General features: G+C 40.7%; 1 protein-coding gene across 4 annotated transcripts in view; it reads left to right on the forward strand.

The window, feature by feature from the left end:
- Window positions 1-24,539, forward strand: part of GRM4 (glutamate metabotropic receptor 4) — a 314,992-nt gene that overhangs the window by 267,335 nt on the left and 23,118 nt on the right. For all 4 annotated transcript variants that reach the window (XM_031965046.1, XM_031965049.1, XM_031965048.1 and 1 more), the window contains exons 7-9: window positions 4,676-4,876; window positions 5,950-6,086; window positions 10,841-11,776. In XM_031965046.1, the coding sequence (XP_031820906.1) occupies window positions 4,676-4,876; window positions 5,950-6,086; window positions 10,841-11,776 (1,274 nt within the window). The remainder of the gene's footprint in view (window positions 1-4,675; window positions 4,877-5,949; window positions 6,087-10,840; window positions 11,777-24,539) is intronic.

The raw sequence follows: 24,539 nt of genomic DNA on the forward strand, positions 1-24,539 counted from the left end.
AAGATGATATTAGTACTACAGAGGACCATACCCCAGGCTTCCATTACAAAATATTTATTAGTTAATAAGCATTTATTAAGCATCCATTAAGTATTCAGCACCGTGCTAGGCCCAATGGATACAACAATAAAAATGAAATAGTCCTGTGCTTGGGGAGCTTGCATTCCATCAAGAAAAAACAACTATTGAGCACCAGCCCTGGAGTCAGGAGGACCTGAGTTCAAATCTGTCCTCAGACATTTAACACTTCCTAGCTGTGTGATCCTGGCCAAGTCACAACCCCAAGTGCCTCAGCAAAAAAAAGAAAAGAAAAAACAACTATCAACTCTCTTCTTCCTCAAGTCTTTGTTTTTACAACAAGCATTTATTAAGTGATTATTGCATGCCAGGCTATGGTTAGTATTAGAGATACAATTATATATATAAAAAAAGAAAAGACAGTCCTGATGTAGAGGTTCAAAAGAAGGCCCCAAAGGTTGGGGTTACAGACTGGTGTTGTAAAAGAATTTGCAGGCTTGAAACTGTCTCCAAGTCAAGGGGCAAAGTTTATTATAATTGTAAGGTGAATTGAAGCGGACTAAGTTCCAAAAGGATTTAGCAGAGAATCAGGAGTAAGAAGATAAATGTATAGAACAAAATTAGAGACCAGAGCTTCATGTTACTTATTTGCTAATTTTGTAGCTTATAGGTAGGTCTGAGAGGTGGTCTATTCACTATTGTCTCAGGAACTTCCTTGTCACTGACTAATAAATTATCTATTGTCAGCAGTGTTTGTACTATTATACTATAGTATTCCTAAGGCCAGAAGACTAGAATCATTGATAGATGATTAGAACAACAGCACTCTAAGTTTAGGGGACCTCAGGATTACTGTTATATCTCCCCTAGAAGCTATACCCTATCCCTGACCCTCAAAGAGTTTATATTCTAATGGGATGAGAATAATAGTGGTGCTGTGGGTAGACCACAGGGCTTGGAGTCAAAAGACTCATCTTCCTTTATTCAAATCTGGCTTCAGACATTTACTAGATGTGTGAATCTGGGCAAGTCACTTCACTCTGTTTGCCTCATTTTCCTCATCTGTAAAATGGGCTGAAGAAGGAAATGGCAAAACACTTCATTATCTTTGCCAAGAAAACCGCAAATGGGGCCACTAGAAGCCAGACATAGCTGAAATGAGACTGAACAGCAAAGGTCATATTACTAATGACAGAAAGACTAATAGAGCTTTCTGTTCACAAAAAATCCCCAGGAGTTTTTCACATTTCACTTCTTTGATTTGTGCTGGTGGAAGCACCTGGAGGCCAATGGTAGCCTCTTTCTAGGGTCCCTAGAGAATCTAGGCTTCTTTTTTGTTCAACTCCTAAACCTTCACTGGGGATGAGACCCTTAGCACTTTGGGAACTAATCTGTGTCCTTGAAACCCAGAGCCTATGTCCTGTCGTCCTAGCTGTTGAGTCTGCCACAGGGGGCCTTGCCGCCACCTTAATTACCAGTGTGCTACATTAATTGGTGTCTTTTGCTAAATGATTAACATATTTCTGAAGCCATCAAGAGGGGTTATGACAGAGAAAGGCAGGCAGCTGTCCTGCGTAATTACTGTGTCTGCCCAGCCAGTCCTCTGCCAGGCTTGGCAGGAGGGGAACTTATAACTGTAATGAAGGGGAACATAGCTATGGTGAAAAGGGTAGGGGCAGAAGGATTTGGGGGGCAGGAAAGCAGAAGAATATTTGAGCAAAGATACTTGATTTCTTGACTTCTAGGCATATGGAAAAGAGACATAGGTATTGGGGACTGTCATTTGACAAATGAGGAAGCTGAGATACAGAGGGAGAAAATCTAAGACCATTCAGTGAATTAGTAACAAAGCTGAGACTTGAACCCAGGTCTTCTGTTTTCTAGTCCAGGACTCTTTCCAAAGCACCATTTGAAAGAACAGTGCCTCCCGCGTAGTAGGTGCTTGATGGGTGTTTATTAATTGATACCTCTGATTATATTCAATTGTGAGGCAGATTTTGAGTTCGGCCCTGGGATTGCAAAGACAAAATTTTATTCATCTCTTCCTTCAAGGAGTTTACATTTTATGGAATACTGGGAGACAACATGTATACATATAAATACAAGCAGATGTAGGACTATCAGACATAAACAAAACTGAGGTCAGAATGGATAAAGATCAAGTGAAATGTAAAAGGGAAGTCCTTTCAGATGTGTAATAGAAGTATTCCAGCCCTTAGCAGGGGTTTAAGGCTTGAGTAGCTCAACTTCCTAAGCAAAGGCTTGGGGCCCAGATTGCCTTCATATGTTTGTTCCCTAGACACTTATTTGCATAAGATCCCGTAAGGAATCTGGGAATTTAATCTGTTGGTCACCATAAATAAAGATGGATTTCCTCACTGAGGGAACCATACTCTGAATGGGGAGAAATGGACAAATTTAAGAGGCTACTTCTTGCCCAGAAGAACTGCGACTCCCGGGGAATCAGAGGAGGGACACCTGCCAATCCTAGGTTGTGAGCCACTATTCTTGTTGAAAGAGCTGAAAAGAGGGCAATATATCCAGCTCAGTCAGAGACTAAAAGTGGTAAAGAATGCAGCTGTGCAGGGAAGATGCCCTGTGCCCTAAAAGCAGCCAGCCCAGCTTAAGAGAGATCCCTGTACTTCATGAGGACTCTGCTAAGTGAGACAGGATTGTTAAGAGGTGTGAGTTGTCATGACCATTTTTACCTTACCATTATTGTGCTAGAAACTCATGTTCTTTCTTTTCTCTAAGACTGTGTGTCTTTGTGGGAGAGGCTGGCTCAGGTATCTAGAGGGAAATGCTTGATTACTTTCTTTCTATTCCATTTTATTAATGTCTAACATAAGCACTTAATTGAATCTACTAACTGATTGTTAATGGGAAGTACACAGGGGGAGCTTATGAGCTACAGTGTTAGGAGTAGTGACTTACAGGATTATTCTATGAACTTGAGATAACAGCCTCCTCTGTGGGGCTCCAGCCTCACTTTGTGAATTCAAGTTCAGTTTGGATGATTCTGGAAAAGTTGCTATATAAAATATATTAAAAACTAATAATATTATTATTAATGATAAATGGATTAAATAATAACAATATAATTAAATTATAACATCAATATAATTAACATTTAACATGTGTTAAATATAGCAATATAATATTAAGTTGAACAATATAATATAAATATAATAATAGCAATGATATATTAAATCTATTGTGATTATATATATTATATTTAAATATAATATATAACATGTAACAGTAAATATAATAAAAAGTAATAATAATAACAAAATTCATATAATACTTTAAGGTTTGCAAAGTGCTTTGCATATATTTTCTTGTTTGATAACTCACAATCCCATAAGGTAGGCACTCTTGTTATCCCCATTTTACAAATGTAGAAAATGAATGAATGAAGAAGCATTTATTGAATCATATGCCAAGCATTGTGCTAACAGCTGGGGATACACACTTAACAAAGCAAAACCAGTAAATTTTAGATTTAGATTCTAGCGAAGGGGTATAATACACAAAATGGTGACTGGTATATTTTGGTCCAGAAAATTATAGGAATGGTAAATTTGAGCCACAGAAGAGTAGATTGACATACCTTTACCAGGACCAATGTCAGAATTGATAAATCATGGTTTCCAACTGGAAAAGGGAGTAAAGAGGAGTTGAGAGCACACTCTTAGAGATAAGGTGACTAGAGAAAAGGTGACCACAGATTTAGGGAATACAATTAAACATAGATGGACCTTGAAGAAAATAGTGGGCCAGATAAAGCATGCACCTATTAGGACAGTGTGGTGCCAAATTGCAAATGGAGTTTGAGAAATATTAAATGTTTTCTCCAGGTTCTTACATCTAGTAAGTGTCAAAAGCAGGATTAGAATTGGATCTTCTTGATGTTAATCACTATACCATCCTGCCTTCTCTCGCTAAATGTAAAGTAACTTCCCTAGTAGTTCAAGTGGAGAAAAAGGAAAGACTTTCTTTTAGAAGATGGTGTTTGAGGTGGACATTGAAGGAAACTAGGCATTCTCTGAAGGGGATAAGAAAAGGGATAAGGGATAAGAAAAGAGTGAAATCCAGGCAGTAGGATGAAAAGTAGAATGTTATGTGTAAAAAAGCACAGAGTTAGGTATGCAGAATAAAGTTCCTAAAGGACTTGAAATGTTAAAAGAGTGAGTTTTAATTGAGAACAATCTTTTCTGAATGGAAGAAGGTAGAATACAGGGCTTTCCTTCTCTTTACATTGTCCTGTGGTGACAGGACTGCATTAGAATCAGTGCCTTGGGTTACTTTCCCAAAATCCAAAGAACTTGGAAGACAGTATTTAGGGAATCAGTTCTGTTCCTTGCTTCTTTAGGTAGCACTAGTGGGAAGAGGAGGAGGATCCTCAACTGGGAGCCAGGGAGCCTGGGGAGTCTTATCTCAATTCCATTGTTAACTTCCAGATGAGAAAAAACTGAGAAAGCCATTTCTGCCTCTCTGAGGCTCAGTTTTCCCTTTATTTTATTTTATTTTTAAAGAGAGGATTAGACTAGAATCTATCCTAGTCCTCTAAGAAGGAGATCAGTGGGGGTTAGGGAGGTGAGGTCTGGGGATTCCCGGGATCTCAGCTGGGATCCCCTGGATAACTGTGTTCCAGATCGAGAGCGCATTGGGCAGGATTCATCCTATGAGCAGGAAGGGAAGGTGCAGTTCGTGATCGATGCTGTCTATGCCATGGGCCATGCTCTGCATGCTATGCACCGAGACCTGTGCCCTGGAAGGGTGGGACTGTGCCCCCGCATGGACCCCGTGGATGGTGTGGAGCTGCTTAAATACATTCGCAACGTTAATTTCTCAGGTGAGGCTGGCCCATCTGGGCTGAGGTTGGGCCTGGGTGGGAGCAGGGGATGGGGACCTCTAGGATGGGGACACCTGGCAGAAGGTGAGACCACAGGTGAAAAAGACAAGCCCTCTTACCCAGCTTAGGCAACTAGCTAAAGTAGCTCCTGGAGTTCCTTAGAACATACTGAGTGAGGCTGAGGAAATGGGCTCTGTACATCCATCCATCTCCAGCCTCCCTCCCTTCTTCCTTGAGCTCCTCTCTCTCCCCCCCTCTTTCACACACAATTGAATGTCAGGAGGTGTCAAAGCCAATCACTACAGGTGCCCATCAAATGCAATAAACTTAGACAAGATTGGAGCAGCCTGAAGACAGCCATTCAACTTTTCCTTCTAGGCCAGGTGCATGCTGGGTTGAACTGGGCTCGTGGGGATGGGGTGGGAAAAAGAATCCATTAAACCTTAATGAGGAACTCTTTCCAAATGTTCCCTTGTTTTCTCAGATAGTGAGGAGGTTCCCAAACTCCCTAGCAGGAGTCCTCAAACTTTTTAAATAAGGGACCAGTTCACTGTCCCTCAAACTGTTGGAGGGCTAGACTATAGTAAAAACAAAAACTTTGTTTTATGGGCCTTTAAATAAACTTCATAGCCCTGGGTGAGTGGGGATAAATGTCCTCAGCTGCCACATCTGGCCCACGGGCCATAGTTTGAGGACCCCTGCTAGAGTTTAGAGAAGCTTCTGGATTGGGCCTTTCCAATGGGTGGGTGGAGTTCTCTATGGTCTGTTCCTTGAAAAGTACTGTGGGGCAGCAACAACATGAAGTCCAAAAACCTGGGTCCAAATGTCAGCCTTGCCACTTGCTACCTATTTATCCTTGAGCAAAGCGTTTCTCCAAGCCTTGCTTTCTTCATCTGTAACATGAGAGTTTTCAGGTTTAGATCTATGATTCTAAAGGCCTAGGAATTCAAGAAACATGAACCAGTACTCCCCAACCCAGTCTCAGCCCAGAATCTAAGCGTGGGCCCACCCAATCCTGCTTCCCCCTGTACACCATTGGCTCAGACTCCAACAATACCCTTCCATTTCCCCAGGCATTGCTGGGACCCCGGTCACTTTCAATGAGAATGGAGATGCCCCTGGTCGTTATGACATCTATCAGTATCAGATCCGGAATGCTACCCCTGAATATAGAGTCATCGGCTCCTGGACAGATCACCTGCACCTCAAAGTAAGAGATATGGGATGGGCCTGGTAGGGTGGCAAGGAGGGACTCAGATGCTCTGTGGAGGAACAGCAGGGTGGTTCCTGGCTCCTTAGCTGGGTAGGTCCTCATCTATATAAAGGACTGCCCCAGGAGGAAAACGAATACCTACATAGCTAAATCCCAGCCCCTTTTCATGAACCTTTTACATTCCTTAACAGAAACACTTTTAGATCTTATGGGGAAATCAGTCCCTCCCTGGGTTTCCATTCCAGTTCAGCCATCAGCTTGTATAACTATGGGCAAGTCACTTCCCATTTCTAGGGTGGATTGTTGTTTAATCATTTTTCAGTTAGGTCTGACTCTTCATGATCCCACTTAAGGTTTTCTTGGCAAAGACACTGGAGAATTTGTCATTTCCTCTTCTAGCTCATTTTCCAGTAGAGGAAACTGAGGCAAACAGGATACAGTGACCATCCAGGTTCATACAACTAGTTAGTGTCTGAGGCTGGATTTGAACTCAGGATGAGGAATCATCCTCACTCCAGGCCTGGCATCATAGCCACTGTGCCACCTAGTTGAAGTCTCTTCTAGTTTTAAGATATGCTAGAAAAATACCTTCCATGTCTTAGCCATTGCTAGTCCCTTCCTATGTTCTGGGATGTGAAAATCCTCTTTGCCCCTTCCTTTTCCTCCTCAGCTTCCTTATTCTTCTTCCTGATCTGGAGATATCTCTTCACTTAATCCAGTCAAAACATGGTATGGATTGAAAAACAAACAAAGAAAGCAACTCAAAGTTTCACCAGATACGGGAGAGACTAAGTTAACTGATAACGATAATAATAATTACTGACATTTATATAGGTTGTCTCCAAGAGTCTTAGTGCAGACTTAAGCTTAAATCTGCTGTAAGACTTTTAGGAACATTCAATATAGTGCTTTCAGATTTACAAAGTCTTTTTACATACATGATCTCATTTAATCCTCACACAGGCCTAGAAGAGGCCTTGAGCTATTGATGAGCTATTTACATTTATTAATTTCTTCAGCTTAAGAAGTGGGGTGTCAGTCTCCTTAAACCCATTTCCTTCTTTTCTTCCCTCTCCTGTTCTAGTTGAGAAGGGCACATGAGTGGGAACCTGTCACTTATTTCTAACCCCTCTTTGTCCTTGGGCTTGTTCAAGTGTTGTTCATTAAAGATGAAAGGATTAGAGGTGGAGAAATTAGCCTAGATCTTGTGCACAACACTCCCTATGTCCCATCAAGCTTCAACAGGCTCAGGGATGTTTCTTTTTTTGACCTAGCTCTGTTGCTGTCAACCCAGACCTGACCATACAATTTTGCTTTTTTCTCACCCAAAGGCAAAATTGTAAAGTTAGCAAACACTTTTCCCCTTAAGAATCCCACTTTTATAATTCTGCCTGATCTTTCTTGCCTCTCCAGCCTATCAGCCATAGTCTCTACTCAGGAGAAAAAACAAATAGACTAATTTTATTAAACATGAGATATAAACATGAGATTATAAACATGAGATAAGTAATGTAATGAGCTTGGAAAGATAAGCTTGGAGTCCCAAACAGGCAACCTGTTTTATATCCTAGAACCGATAGGGAGTCATTGACATGTCTTGAGCAGGAGAATGATGCTGTCAGATTTACATCATAGAAACATAAATTTGGGCAGCAGGGTGGAGAATAGATTAAAGAGAGAAGAAGCTAGGTGAAGGGAGACCAGTTAGGAGAGTGTTTATAATTTAGCCAAGAGATGATATGATAAGAGATAATGACTCAAATTAATTGTTGAGTTTTGAATAGAGAGTAGAGTAGAGAGAAGGGAATGGTTGGAAGTGCTGGAGGGATAATCAACAGGACTTGTGGACTGGTTGGATAGAAGGAGTGAGTGATAATAAAGAGGGCACAGATGAATTTGTATGCTTAGAAGAGTGATGGTGCTCTTGACAAAAATTAAGAAGGGTGGGTTTTAGAGAGAAGATAATGAGTTTTGTTTTGCACATATTGAATTGGAGGTCACTATGGGACATCTAGCTTGGATTGGACCTACAGTCAAAAAGAGGTGAATTTAAATCTGGTCTCATGCACTAGCTGGGTGATCCTAGGCAAGTCACTTACTCTATGTCTGCCTCAGTTTCCTCAACCATAAATAGAGACAATAATAGTACCTATGTCTCAAGGTTTCTGGGAAGCTAAAATAATATTTGTAAAGTCCTTTGTAAGCCCTGAAGCACTATATAAATGCTAGTTATTTATTATTATTATCTAGATGGAAATGTAATGTACAGAGGAAAACAAACTAGCATTAGAGTCAGTACTTGATTGTGACATTGTACAAATCTCCTTCTAAATCTATGATACTGAGGTCTCCTTACTCTCCAATAAAGCCTTATTTCCCCAGGAAAGAATCTGATCACCTGATTCACATTGAGGTTTAAAGGATGAACAGCTGCTTAATGTGTGGCCTCTTCCATTCCAGGAAGATTTATATTTTAAAAGGAGATAAAGTATAAAATCAAATAAATGAAGTTCTTATGGTCAGTTGAAATTCAGTTTAGAATTTCAGGTATTAAGGAACATGGCAAGGATGGCAAAGAACAGGAGGACTTTGGAGTCAGAGTGGGTCCTCCCTTTACCAGGGCTATGATAGGGTAGTAGATCAGGGATGGAGTCATCTAACAGGCCTGATGACAATAAAAAAAGATGAAGAAAGGATGAAATAATTGGTTACAGAATCAGGATTCAGAGTTGAAATTTGTGAGTTCTATTAAGACTCACTACAAAGTCCAGATGGATGATTTCAACTTTGGATTTCCGTTTTTGTTTTTTTTTTCCTGAGAAATGGGGACTAGGAAGCAAAATTCAAGATGGGATCTGCCAGGTGCTTTGAATTCTTTGGGAAAAGGAACTCTTCCCTCTCTCCTAAGTTTCTATAGACCTAGTTCTTATCTCAAAATCTCATCTCATCTCAAAAGAAAGGAAGCTTGGCTGGTCCTGGAGGGAGTGGGTATGTATCAGCTGAGCTGGGAGAGGGCACTATATTGGTAAATTAGGAAGGGTCAGGCTGTGACATCATTAGTACCCTGGGAAAGCCTCTCCCCACACTTTATTTAAATCATCCACTGTCTTCTTCTTTCTTCCTCAGTTCTGTGTCTTTAGCTTTTCTAGGGACTCCTCTATATTTTCTCTTCCGGGAGGAGGCAAAATAGTTCAATACTCAGCCTGGGTTTTAATTCCAACTTTCCCAGTGACTGTATAACCTTTGGCAAATTATTTCATATTCTTGGGCTTTAGTTGCTTCATCTGTAAGATAAGGAGAATAATATAAAATAGGGATAATAATGACTGCCTTGCCTGAAGACTGGAAGTGGAACTGACTAGATGCTCCATTGGACATCCATGATTCCAGAACCAGTGGCACTATAATTGTTACTGTTATGTTCCCCATCCTTTTAAAAATGTTGATTTCCAAAGAAGCTATTTCCTAGGCACATTGGCTGAAATTCAGATAGATCTTACCATGTGGTGATAGTGGTGTCTCATTGTATAATTCCATGACTGTAACGACTAGCATCTAGGACACCCCAGAATCAGCCGGAGTCAGGATAAGCAAAAGTCCGTCTTTATTCTTGTTCTTAGACTCAGGATTGAACAGGATGGAAGAGAATCTCCACAAGCCTTTCTCCTTTGCCTCCCGCCAAATGTATGTCCCTGGCTAGCTTTATTTACTCCACCCCCTAGTCCCTCCTACAATCCTCTATACACCAATCATTGAGCCAGTACAGATAGTGGAAAGGACCATTTCCCAAGCATATACCCATAGAGTATTGTCCAATCAGTAGTTACCCTCAAGCGCTAGACAGTCTCAACCTCAGTGCATTGAATTCAATAGTTTCAGCCCTCTACACATGACATTTCCAGATGTGCCTAACTGAGAATGAGTGAGCAGGCATATAGTATAAGATCTAATTAATCATGTTTTTGCCCTAAAAATACATTTAAAAAGTGAAAATGCCAACATTAAACAGCTGATAACTTCTGATGACCAAGTGTGAGAAATATGTGGCCTAATTATTTGATCTTATAGATTAAAGCCTCTAAGTTCTTTTATTATAATAAGTTAATATTATAATAAGTTATTTATTATAATAATATAATAATAGCTACTATTTATATAGTGCCTATTATGTACCAGATACTGTGTTAAGAGCTTTACAATTATTATCTCATTTGATCTTCATAACCACCTCTGGGGGTAAGTACCATTACTATTCCCACTTTACAGATGAAGAAACTGAAGCAAACAGAAGGTCACATACTCAGGTCTTCCTGAGTCTAAGCCTGGTGCTCTATCTACTGTGCTAACTCTGTAAAGATATCAGGAGTCACACTGTTTCTAAGAGTAAGGAGGAATGCAAATAAAACTTCAGATTCATAAAACTTTGAGTTCCATTGGTTTAGAAAAACATTTAAATTTTTAGTGCACTTATGAGTTCATTGACGGTAGGAACTCCTGATTATGCCAGTGTAAAAGTGACTTGTTCAGGGTCACAGTATGAATACAGAATCTGAATGCTGCTCCTCTTGGTTGGTTCTCCATCCATGGGCCACTTAGTGATTGTGACCCGTTGTCACGTCCCTCCCCTCCTCTGGATCTTAGTCTTTCCCTCCCTTTACAAACGCTGAAGCCCGACTAGCTGTCTCTGGGCTCCCTCTGGTCCTCACGCTCTGTGTTCTAAGCTTGTGCGGTTCTCTGATCCCTGTTGTTAGATGGAGCGCATCCATTGGCCAGGCGGGGGCCAGCAGCTCCCCAGCTCCATCTGCAGCCTCCCCTGCCAGCCGGGCGAGCGGAAGAAGACGGTGAAGGGCATCCCGTGCTGCTGGCACTGTGAGCCGTGCACTGGCTACCAGTATCAGCAGGACCGCTACACCTGCAAGACCTGCCCGTACAACATGCGCCCCACCGAGAACCGCACGGGCTGCCAGCCCATCCCCATCGTCAAGCTGGAGTGGGGCTCCCCCTGGGCCGTGCTCCCGCTCTTCCTGGCGGTGGTGGGCATCGCGGCCACGCTCTTCGTGGTGGTCACCTTCGTGCGCTACAACGACACGCCCATAGTCAAGGCGTCGGGCCGCGAGCTGAGCTACGTGCTGCTGGCCGGCATCTTCCTGTGCTACGCCACCACCTTCCTGATGATCGCCGAGCCGGACCTGGGCACCTGCTCGCTGCGCAGGGTCTTCCTGGGGCTGGGCATGAGCATCAGCTACGCCGCGCTGCTCACCAAGACCAACCGCATCTACCGCATCTTCGAGCAGGGCAAGCGGTCGGTGAGCGCCCCGCGCTTCATCAGCCCCGCCTCGCAGCTGGCCATCACCTTCAGCCTCATCTCCCTGCAGCTGCTGGGCATCTGCGTCTGGTTTGTGGTGGACCCCTCGCACTCGGTGGTCGACTTCCAGGACCAGCGGACGCTGGACCCTCGCTTCGCCCGGGGCGTCCTCAAGTGTGACATCTCGGACCTGTCCCTCATCTGCCTGCTGGGCTACAGCATGCTGCTCATGGTCACCTGCACCGTGTACGCCATCAAGACACGCGGCGTGCCCGAGACGTTCAACGAGGCCAAGCCCATCGGCTTCACCATGTACACCACCTGCATCGTCTGGCTCGCCTTCATCCCCATCTTCTTCGGGACCTCACAGTCAGCGGACAAGGTGAGCCGGGGGGCGGGGGGAGGAGGGGGCGGGAGGTGGGCGTGAGCAGCTGAGGGGGCTGCAGAGGGGGCTTCTGCAGCCTGTCTTTCTTAGCATTTAACTTTCCCAGTCACTCCAAGCCTTCCCTTATTCTTTATTTTCTGTCTTCTTTTTTTTTTTTTAAGTTTCATTTATTGTCTGTTTGCACCTGTGTATCTTTTTGCTTCTCATCATTTCCCTTCTTTCTTAGTTTTGATTTCAACTTCCTAATTTCTTATCTTTCTCTCCTAGTCTCCTTTCCCCTTCTTTTTAATCTCTTCATTTACCCTACTTTCTCTCCCTTTCTTCTTCCTGCTCCCTTCATTTCTTCCTTTTTGCCTTTTCCTCTCTCCCTTCCTCTTTTTCTCTTTGTATCTTTCTTTGTCCTTCTTTCTTTCCCTCCCTTTGTCCATGTCTTTTTTTATCTTCAGTTATCTACTTCCTCCCTCCCTCCCTTCTTCTTTCTTTTTTTCCCTCTCTTCCTCCTCAACCTCTCTTCCTTCTTCCCTCTTCTTCCCCTCCTTCCTCCCTCTTCTCTTTCCCTTCTCTTCCCTTCCTTCCTTCCTTCCTTCCTTCCTTCCTTCCTTCCTTCCTTCCTTCCTTCCTTCCTTCCTTCCTTCCTTCCTTCCTTCCTTCCTTCCTTCCTTCCTTCCTTCCCTGTTTCCTCTTTTCATCCTCTTTTTCCATCCATCTCTTTTTCTTTAACAGAAAAGAGAACCAGAATTGATTCTCAATGATACTCCTATTGAAATATGGTTTCCTCCACTGTGTGTTTCCCTAGAGGAATCTGTGGAACAGGGACCAGAGATAAATCCTAGCCCATCTTCCCTGCACATTTCCCTCTCCCCTTGCTTTATGTCATATTAGGAGTATCACAGATTTCTGTGAGGCTTAACAACTGTGTAAGGCACTTAGAGTCCACTGACCTGGACTGAGGTACCAAGTGACCCCTTTACTCCAAAGTCATCATTACCTCAAGAGATTGGCACTGGGAATGGAAATGAATACAGAGAAATTCAGGGGGGCCAAAGGTGCTTCTGTAGTTCTGTTTTGGCAAAAGCAGAAAAATAGGGAAATAGCTATGCAATGAGATAGCCTAAGACACATGTCTAGAGTCTCACTGATCTACTCTACCCCTACCTACCCCTGAACCTTATTTGTAATGGTCTTTGGGTGCTTTCACCATCCATAGAGAGCTCTGGGTTCAAAGGCTCTGACTTTGCTACTTACCTTGGATTTTGGACAAATCACTTGGCCTCAGGTTGCCTCATTATAAAATGAAGGGGATTGGATTAGGTGATTTCTTATGCTCTAAATTCTATGAATAAATACTTCCAAGATTTTGCTCTCATTATTCCTGTTTGCCAGCCAAGGGAGACTCATGCCCTCACTTTGCCCAAACAATCCCTTCCATTCTTCCTGTCTCTTCTGAGTGTCAAAGTAAAACAGTGAATATTTTTTAAATGACTACTATGTCATGACTCTGGGACATCCAAAAGAAGTATAAGACAGTATCCCATTCTCAAGGAACTAATTGTCTGTAGAAGAAATAAGACTAATTTGTCTTTATAAAAGCAGTGTTTAAATATGATGGTACTAGAGAACAATTTAATAAAATCTGTTATGTGGTCCCAAGTAAGGACTATAGAGGTTTAATAAAGGTCAAATCTCCAACGAGGAAACCTGGACATAAGTAAGCTGGATCAAGGATGGGTGGAATTTGGAGAGGTGAAGGTGAGGGGTTGGGAAATAATGGCATGAGTGAATACAAGAAGGCTGGACAGAGTATAAAGTACTCTGAGTGCAACAGAAGAAGCGGTATTGAAAAGAGACTTAGACTCAGATTGGGAAATGCTAGAATCTAGAATCTTGCTTCTGGCAGCATCACCTCTATGACCTGAGCAAATCATTTTCCCTTCTACCCAGATGGATTAGAGGGTGTTAGAACTATAAATTGCAATAATTGGCCCAAGGTCAGAGATGCTATTTGACTCTAGGTTTTCTAACTCCAGGTTCAGGGCTTTTTATTAAAAACATTTTCCCCCTTCATTTCCAAATATCCTTTCATCCTGTCCTACTTTATACCAAATCATTCCTTGTACTAAAGAATACAAAGGGAAGTCATTTAGCAAAGCTAACCAACACCTGCCAGTTCTACTTGTGAAGTGGGGAGGGAGAAGAGAACTGAAGGACATGGAGGTAGGGTTGCTGATTAGAAACATAGGAATGCCTCCTCTTGGGACATAGAGTTAATGCTCCTCCCTTTGTTTCCTATGTCCAAGGAAATAAGTGTGATTGCTGGGAGTTTGGGACCTTTTTGGGGGGGTTATAAGCTAAATCTGGACAAGGTGCCAAAGGATGGGAAGATCAAAAGGAATTCCTGTGACATACTGAGCTTGGAAGGGGCCAGAATCTCAGTGGTAGGAAGCAGGTAAAACAACAAGGTTTATGCTGCACATTTTCATAACTTGAGCAGGGGAAGGGTCACTCTGTTGGGTTATCCTCAGGTAGAGAGTGGTGCCAGAGATTTGACCCTCTAGAGGAGACATATATGAACCAAACAGCATCAGATGGTTTCCTTTTTCCCTGACACTTTGAAGGTTTTCATGGCCAGTGTTTAATGCTAAATCAACTCCACCAAAGTAGAAGTGGTTGCTATTCAGAGTGGGTATCTTTGGTTGATGATAAAAGCATGCAAAGCTTGGATCCTAATATTCTACTCAAGCAACTAAGGCTTGAAAGAAAAATCTCCATAGTGAAGAGACTGAACCATTATAACTGCTATCAGAGTAGGTAGACCAAGGGTCACTATATCGAGCCTAATACAATGTTTTGCACCCATAATTCTCAACCTCTTCAAAGAAGGCAAGGAGTTCTTGGGTGCCAAGCTTGGAATTATAGGTCGAGGTAGGTGGTAGAGTGGATAGAGCCTGGAGTCAAGAAGATTTGAATTCAAATCTGGCCTTAGATAACTTATTAGTTTGTATGACTCTGGGCAAGTCATTTAACTCTGTCTGCATGTCTCATTTGAAAAATGAGCTGGAGAAGAAAATGGTAAACCAAGTACCTTTCTCAAGAAACTCTCAGTTTCTCAAGAAACTGTAGGGGATCTCAAGAAACTCATAAAGAGTTGGCTATGGCTGATACTTCTGAATAACAACAACTTGGGCATTATAGTTACATGTCATTTACTTTCTTCTTCTTTGTTGTTACTCTTTCCATTTATATTGTTGTAGCTACATGTATTATTTTCTTAGTTCTCCTTGCTTTACTCTGCATCAATTGATATAAATCTTCCCTGCTTCTTGAAATTGTTTACATTTACTATTTCTTATTGTACAAAAATTTTCTATTACATTCATATACCAGAGTTTGTTTAGCTATCTCCCAATCAATGGTTATTGACTTAGAAAAAAAAATTTTATTACATCTTTTTATTTACAAAACATATGCATGGGTAATTTTTCTAACATTGACCCTTGCAAAACCTTCTGTTCCAAATTTTCCCCTCCTTCCTCCTACCCCCTTCCCTAGATGGCAAGTAATCCAATACATGTTAAATATGTTAAATCCAATATATATATATATATATATATATATATATATATATATATAGTTATACAGTTATCTTGCTGTACAAGAAAAATCGAATCTAGAAAGAAAAAAAAACCTGAGAGGAAAATAAAATGCAAGCAACAATAACAGAAAGAGTGAAGATGCTATATTGTGGTCCATACTCAGTTCCCACAGTCCTCTCTCTGGGTGATGGCTCTCTTCATTACTGGACAATTGGAACTGGTTTGAATCATCTCATTGTTGAAGAGGGCCACGTGCATCAGAATTGATCATCATATAGTCTTGTTGTTGCCTTGTATAATGATCTCCTGAGTCTGCTCATTTTACTTAGCGTCAAATTCATGTAAGTCTTTCCAGGCCTCTCTAAAATCATCCTGTTGATCATTTCTTACAGAACAATAATATTCCATAATATTCATATACCATAATTTATTCTTCCCTTCTCCAGTTGATGGGCATCCATTCAATTTCCATTTTCCAGTTTCTGGCCATTACAAAAAGGGCTGCCACAAACATTCTTGCACATACAGGTCCCTTTCCCTTCTTTAAAATCTCTTTGGGATATAAGTCCAGTAGTAACACTGCTGGGTCAAAAGGTATGCGCAGTTTGATAACTTTTTGAGCATAGTTCCAAATCACTCTCCAGAATGGTTGGATCTATTCACAACTCCACTAACAAAGTATCAGGGTCCCTGTTTTCCCCCATCCCCTCCAACATTCATCATTATTTTTTCCTGTCATCTTAGCCAATCTGAGAGGTGTGTAGTGGTATCTCAGAGTTGTCTTAATTTGCATTTCTCTGATTAATAATGACTTGGAGCATCTTTTCATATGGCTAGAAATAATTTCAATTTCTTCATCTGAGAATTGAGTGTTCATATCCTTTGAATTGACTTTTTTCTTTGTTGTATGTAACTACCATATCTAAGGTCCTTTCCGGCTGTAACATCCAATGGGTCTCTAATTCTGTGAGATAAAGTTTCTGTGAGATAATTTCAAATGATATTCTCCAAGTCAATGGTATGTTGGAGCAACTATGGTAGTCCCTGCATGCCAGAATAGAACATTTGAATTTTCCCATAGGCAATGAGGAGCTGATGACTTCCTTTGCCATTTACTCTTTCTTTTACTCACCTGGTGCCCATCTCCCAGTACCTCCCATTGTTTGCTATCATCTCTCCAACTAGACTATCAACTTCTTGATGGCATGGATCTCGTGCTATTAATCACTGTATCCTCAGCACCTATGAGAGTGCTGCATGTTGAACAGGTACTCAGTAAATACCGACAAGGATACCTGTGATTGAAAGGTATCAGTAAGAGATGCTAAGCATCTTTTAGGGAGATTAAGCTTCACTCTAGTGGTGTGCAGGCTGGTTCAGGAAGTGAATTTGAGGGGTAGGTTTATTGTTTAGTCATTTTTTAGGCATGTCTAACTCTCCACGATCCCATTTGGAATTTTCTTGGCAAAGACACTGGCGTGGTTTGTCATTTGCCTTTCCATCTCATTTTATAGATGTAGAAACTGAAGTAAATAGAGTTAGGTGATTTGCCCAGGATCACATAGCTTCACAAAGTGTTTGAACTCATTTTTTGATTCTAGGCTCAGAATGATAGATATTAATATTATTTGAGGTCAGCTATTATAATAAATACAAACTATTATTATTGTTAATATTATAGCTATTTGTATATATAACATATGGGTGTCTATAATGTCTAGAAAAAGAGGGAATTGCAGATTGATGGACAGATAGAGATAGATGCTTTTATGGAAGAATAGATAAAAAGCTAGATAATAGAGAGTTAATACTTAATATAATATTAACATTATTGTTATTAACTTGGGTCAGTAGAGCAAATCTGATATCTTTGATAACCCTCCAAGAAGATCAATATCAGCAAAAAAGAGTTAAGCATCTCTATTACCTTTTTTGCTGTGCTCTCTTTTCCCCACTAGAAAAACACTGCTGATGCCACTCTTCCAGATCATAAACATTTCCTGTTACCTCTAATTTTTTGTTTTGCATTTTATATAAAGTTTCAGATGGATGAGTGCCTTGTTCTCATTAGAGAACTTTTTTTCTTGTCATTTTTTTTTCATGTTTTTAGACTTACCTCCTCAAAAGTTTCACTTAGACCCACTTCCTTTGTAAAATTTTAATTCATGAACTCTTTCCTGTCTTTTCTCTGAACCCTTTGAAATCTCCTGGCTTCCAGCCTATTCACTAACTGTTATCCTTCTTGGCTCCTTTCAATCATCTTCCTTCAAGTCTCAACTAAAACCCCATCTTTTATTGGAAGTCTTTCCCAAGCCCTTCTTAATTTCCCAGTCTTCCCTCTGTTAGTTATTTCCTATTTATCCTGCATCTAGCTAGCTTTGTATTTATGTGTTTACTTCTCTCTTACATCAAATTGTAAGTTCCTTGAGGCCTTTTGCCTTTTTTGTGGCCATAGCATTTAGCACTCTGCCTGATACATATTTGAAAATTTGATTTGAAATCTAGGGATTTTGGTAAGAATCAATCAACATTTATTAAGTGAATAGTACTTACTATGTGCAAAGGCAGTATACTAAGCCCTGGGGATGCAGATAGAAAAGACAGTTTCTACTCTCAAGGTCCTTACATATTAATGGGGGAGGTGAAGCTCAGAAATGTTTAGCTACATGTCTGATAGGAAAGTCCCATGGCAACAGCAAAGCAGATGGGAATATCTCCTTTTTCCACTGATAAAGCTTTATCAGTCAAATTATGCCAGATTTATTTTCCTCTAATACAAACTCTAAGAGAGAGTATTTACTTTTCCTTAAGAATTTCCCACTTTTAGCCCAGCAAACAATTTTTCCTTATTGGTGAGAATCACATCTAGAACAAAATTTCCATCTTGGAGACTATATAGAGACCCATTTTATGGAAAAGGCTACTGTCCAGAGTACATAGTCCAGACTCTTAGTCCAGAGTCATAGAAGTCATATAGATAGTAGGTGACACAACCAAAATTCCAAATCAGGTTTTCAAAGTCCCCCTTCCTGTGACCCCTCCTCTGTCATTCAAAAGCCTCCTCTGTGACTTTCCTGCTTTTCTTTTTCATTCCATAACTCAGTCAGGGACCTCTTGGAGCAAAGACTCCCTTTCCAGGAGTTCTTAGTTTGGCAATGATGAGGAATAGAAAGAGAAGAGATTTGATTCCTTAGGAAGTGGCTGCAAGGAAATCATTCTCAGCTAAAATTCACTTTCCCTCCTCACCTGTCTGCCTCCTGAGGGTAATAAAGATGGAGTGGGATTCTGACAGAAGTATGTTATACAGTAAATTTTATTCTACCTTAGGCTTTCCATCCTGGGATAATTTAGGGTTGCCAAGCTCTATGCCAGATAGTTTGCCTCAGCCCAGCTGGGCTTTCTCACCAAAGGTGTAACCACGGGTCATTGTGCAAACAGATGAAAATTCAAAAGATAGGACTTCTTGTCCTAGGAGTTCTCAAGAAGACTTTCCTCTCCCTAAGATTCCTCCCACCCCCAGTTCTAGCTCTGAGAGCCATCTTTCTTCAGCCGTGGACTCGGCCATTGTGGAGGTTTAAGCATACCATTCTTCTCTTCAAACTCTTCTTTCTCCTCCATGAAGCTCTCAACTTTAAGGTGTTCTCTCTACTTTCTTATAGCACTTATGGTCTGTGACTATTACCATAAAATTGCTTGGTATTTTGTATTTTATATAAAAATATATAAGATTTTGTGTGTATATTTCTCGACTTTGTGATCACGAGCAGATAACATATCCTCTAGTTTTCTTATCTGTAAAATAAGGATAGTAATGACCTTTGAGAGGCAGGGTGCAGGAGTTGGATTCCTCATAGATACTTACTTGTTATATGACTCTTTTAATATCTCTGTGTCTCAATTTCCTCAACTGTAAAAGGAGGAGGTTGAACTCAAGGGGCTTCAAAATCCCTTCCAGATCTAAATTGATGCTCTTATGAACATTCTATTACCTATTTCACAGGTAAGTATGAAAAAAGGTCTTGAGAAATGTGTGTTGTCATGGTATATATTTTATGTCTTCAAATAGGTTGCAAATCCTTATATCAAAGAGGGAATGACAGAGACTGGGTCTGTGTCTGTGTCCCCCACAGTGCCCAGGAACAGGACTAAACAAAGAGCAGGTGCTTAATAAATACCTGTCAGCTGAATGGAAAAAATAGGCGGGTTGGGGAAGGATGTAAACAATCCCATAGACTAGAGTGAGGTGTTGGGAAAGAACTTTGCAGTGGAAATACTAGCCTTTTGGGTGGGTTAGTGAGGAAGGCTGTAGGCAGTCCCCCTCCTTCCATGGGAAGTGAGGAGAGGCAGGGAAGGCTTTTCAGTCAGACTCATCTGACCTAAAATGGCCTAGGGAGAATCCACCTGGAAACAGCAGGGATAGAAAGGATGAGTTAGATGAGGATATACATCTTCTTTAGGAAGTAATACGGGAAATTGCTATACCTTCAATCTTTCCTTTCTCTTCCTTTTCTTTTCTTTTCTCTTCTCTTCCTCCTCTTCTTCATCTTCTCCCTTTCCTCCTTGAGGCTATTTAGCTTAGCCTGCTCCTTTTGCAGATAAGTAAACTGAGGCCCAGAAAGAGGAAATGACTTGCCCAAAATCACCCAGTATCAAGAGCAGGATTTGAAACCAAGTCCTCTGACTCCAGAGTCAATATTTTTTCCACAGTATGAGAGAGCATCAAATGAGATTTTTGTATGTTATATACACACATACCCACACACATATGCATACAAACACATAACATATATAATATATACATATATACACATATATATATTTAAAGTTTTAAATAGTTTTAGCTATTATTATAATAAAACACCTACTATGTGCCAGGTACCGTGCTAAGTTCTGAGTAGTCTCTGCCTTCAAAGAGCTGACACGCTACTAGTAGGAAACAACTTGTATACTGAGAAATAAATGCAAAATATATAATAATAATAATTATGAGTTAATATTTATCTAGTATTACTACTAGTAATTAACATTTATATAGTGTCTATTGTGTGCCAGGCACTGTGATAAGTGCTTCACATATATTATCTTGCTTAATCCTCAGAACAATAGGAGGTACTGCTATTATAATTTCCATTTTACTACTACCCATTCCCACTACAACTAAGTATTATTATTACTTCTACTACTGTTGCTACCTCTACTACTTGTTAATATTAAACTTTTGAATTGTAAATATAAAATTAAAAATAAAAGTACTTCTTATGTGCCAGGATTTGTGCTAAGCTCTTCACAAATATTAGGTGCTGTAATGCTCCATATTTTACAGATAAGGAAACTGAGGCAAACAGAATTTAAGTGACTTGTCCAGCACCACACATCTAGTAAGTGTCTGAAGTGCGCATTTGAACTCAGGTCTTCTGACTACAGGCCTGGCATTCTATCCACAGAATCACCTTTTTAGGGGATGAAAAACAACTTACAATCAGGAGGGTCAGAAAAGGCCATATATAGGTGGTGATACTTGAGATAAACCATGGGAAAAAGCCCTAGGGATTTCAAGAAGCAGAGATGAGAAGAGAGAGCTTTCCAGGCAAAGGAGTGCAGCCAGTCCAAAGATCTAGAGATGGGAGATGGAATCACATACTGGGAACATGTGGCCATTTTGGCTGGAACACAGAAAGGCAGTTTGTGAGCCCATGGGATCCTTGGGTAGTCCATGTGGTAGATTGATTGATGGATTGGCAACTTCTGCAGAGTGAGGATCCCCTTCAGCTGTGCAGATCAAAATTCAGTCATTCAGATAGTGAACAAACATTTATTTAGCACTTATTGTGTACAGGAAGTATGCTAAGAAAGATAATAAAAATCCATTCTTGCCAGCATCTTTTCATAAATAGTGTGCTAATAGGAGAAGATTGGTAAATGTTTAGAATAAATTCTCTGAGTTGCCAAGAGTAGGATAACCATTCTTCAAGATGAATCTTTGAATTTCCAGTAAATTAGACAGGGATAGAGAGATAGAGATGGGGAGAGAGACATATAGAGACAGAGATGGGGGAAAGAGTAAGAGAGATCCAGAGATGGGGGAAACCATGAGAAAGGGAGAGGGGGGGAAAGAAAGAAGGAGAAAAAAAGGGAGGGGAAAAGAGGAGGGAAGGGAAAAGGAGAAAGAAAGGGAGGGGGAGGAGGGAGGAAAGAGAGATGGGGAGACAGAGAGAGACAGGGAGACAGAGAGAGACAGACAGAGAGAACCAGAAGCCCTTTCACTCCAGCACCAGGTATATTATATCAAAACTAAGTAGCTGGTGCTTTTCCCTGGATGAGTGGGATGGATTTCCCAGTATTAGCCTGGATTTCCAGGGCTTAATTCCTCAACCTTTCAGAATTACACTGAGCCAAGAATTTCTCAGGTTTGTGAGGTTAGGGTTCAGCCATGGGGTTAACAGAGTTTATTTTCTCTAGGATTTACAGGTATTAAGGCTTTACACAATCACCAGAGCCACCCCAAGGACCAGTCAGTGGTGAGGGGGGTTTAGTGGAAACAGTGCGTATTGGGATCAGTTTCTTCCACCAATTCTTCTCTTTTGTAAAATGGGATGAAGTGGGGATTGGAATAGATGGAATTTTAGGTACATTCTAGCTCTTGTGTTCTGGGAGTCTGGGGTTCTACAATGTGAAGAAAAGATTTGTTCTCGGTACTTTATCTCTCAACCTCTCCCCCCACCCCAATCCCTCAGTGTTCCCTTACTCCCTCAATGCCCTTGACCCTATAACAATGCCTTTAGGCATGCTCTCCCTCTAAGTCACTTCCTCCTCAATATTATGCCTTCCTAGTCCTTTCCAAGGGTAGCTTTGGCAAAATTGTGAATGAGGAACTCGCTATAAACTCTTAGGATTATTGCTTTAGAGCTGAATAGGACTTCCAAGGGCATCTATTACAATCCCATCATTTTATGGATAAAGAAATTGAGATGTTAAGCTTCTTGTTTAAGTGACTTGTTTAAGTTTGTATAAACTTAAATAAAACCAGATGACAAATCTGGGTTTAAAATCCAGATTCTCTGACTCTTTCCACGACATAGAACTAACAGCTTTTTCTCTCTTACTCCCTGCCCTGCTTCCCCTTAACATCTCCAATTTGGGCTCCTATCTTATGAAAATCTACTTTCAGAAAAAGTCCTAGTTTGGCTCAGTAGCTGAAGCAGCTGATGGGGACTTGTTGCTTAGTCCCTTCATTCATGTCTGACTCTTTGTAACCCCAAATGAGGTTTTCTTGCCAAATATCCTGGAGTTGATGAGGGGAGCTCCGAAACTCTCTAAAACTCCTAGAAGGACAGATTCTCCCTGAATCCTGGCCTCTGTAAAAGATCCTGAGAGACGGGCACCACCCACATTGATAACACTCACTACTGATTAAGCTTCCCATTGAATTAAAGATCAAGCCTAGAGACACTCATTCAATTCTATTCGAATTCCAGCTGAAGCTGACCAGCCCCCATCAAGAGCAAAACCTCCAGCTTTTAGCCAAGATTTCTATTATAAAAAGAGCCAATTTTAAACCCAGTCCTTGAAGAGGACCTAACATGTCATGCAAGCAAACCTCTGCCTACTGGACTTATATTCTCTCGTAACTCTCTCACCTAAGACTTTATACCTCTCTGTTGGGATTTCTTTGCTAGAAATTCTCTATCTCTCTGCCAGGACTCCTCCACTACTTTATTCCCCTGTCGGGACCTTGCCATTAAGGAATTCAGCCTTTTTATTCGGGCGTAGCAAAGGCTGACTTCCCAATGCCAATAATAAACTTCCTTTTGCTAGTCTAGCTTTTTGGGTTCCTAAATTTACGAAGGATCTCTGTGCTGCCAGAAGGGGGTTCCCAGAACTCCCTCCCATGCTCCGAATCCTAAAGGGGATTTAGGGGAGTCAAATCTCATCATTTAAACACCCTGATCACCAGGAACCCGAATCTCATCAGAGTGAGTTGATATTTCCTTCTTTAGTTCATTTTCCAGATGAGGAAGCTAAAGGGAAACAAATTAAGTGACTGGTTCAGGATCACACAGCTATTGAACTCAAGTTTGAACTCGGATCTTCCTTTCTTCAGGCCCAGTGCTCTTTTCATTGTGTTACCTGGCTGCCTAGACAACACTTAAAGACATCTTTATTTTATAAAAGAAAGTAATTGAGGTCAAGAAAGAGAGGAAAAGATCCACTGTAGCAAATTTCAAATCTAGTGCTCTTTCCTCTACACCATCTGATAAACCTGTTGATGTTTGAGAATAAAGAAATGACTGGTAAGAATATTATATTTATTACATCTAAATAGGGAGATGTTAAGGGGACAAATCTTTTATTTCACCCAAACCAAAAAGAATGTAGCTTTCTTGATAGTATTTTAGGCATTTTGAAGCCAGTTTGGGGATGGGTTTGTGTTAAAAGGAACCTTCCTAATGCAGTCAAATCATACCTGAAAGCTCTCTCTACTTTCACTATGTGCTATGTCCCACATCCCCAGGGATTTGCTGTCTGCTAAATTTGACAGGTGAAACAGATTTGAGCAGGATCGAAGGAAATAGACTGATTTCATAGGGACCTTCTGAAGACAATGCTTTGAGTCCAAAGGAATCTGAGAATCCTTGGGTGTCATAGAAAGACCATCTGGTCCAACCCTTTCATTTTCCAAGAAAGGGACATGATCTACCCAACGTCCCATGAAAGTAATTCATGGCAAATATAGCATTTAACCTAGCTATTCTAACCCCCAGAATCAGTATTCTTTCCTTTTTATATTGTTTTATTTTTTTTTGTTATACATGTATAATAACTTTTTAAACACAAATTAAACACAAACTTAAAAAACACAAATTTCTTTATGAATCATGTTAGGAAAGAAAAATTAGAACAAAAGGGAAAAACCATGAGAGGAAAAAAACCCAGAAAAAAGACACATAGTATGTGTTGATTTACATTCAATCGCCATAGTTCTCCTTCTGGATATTCTGGAGATGGCATTTTCTACCCAAAGCTTGAGATCGCCTTGGATCACTGAACCACTGAGAAGAACCAAATCTTTCATAATTGATCATCTCACAATTTTGCTGTTACTATATAAAATGTATTCCTGGTTCTGCTTGTTTCACTTAGCATCAGTTTATGTAAATCTTTCCAGG

Source organism: Sarcophilus harrisii, chromosome 4 (genome assembly GCF_902635505.1).
Source record: "Sarcophilus harrisii chromosome 4, mSarHar1.11, whole genome shotgun sequence".
NCBI lineage: Eukaryota > Metazoa > Chordata > Mammalia > Dasyuromorphia > Dasyuridae > Sarcophilus > Sarcophilus harrisii.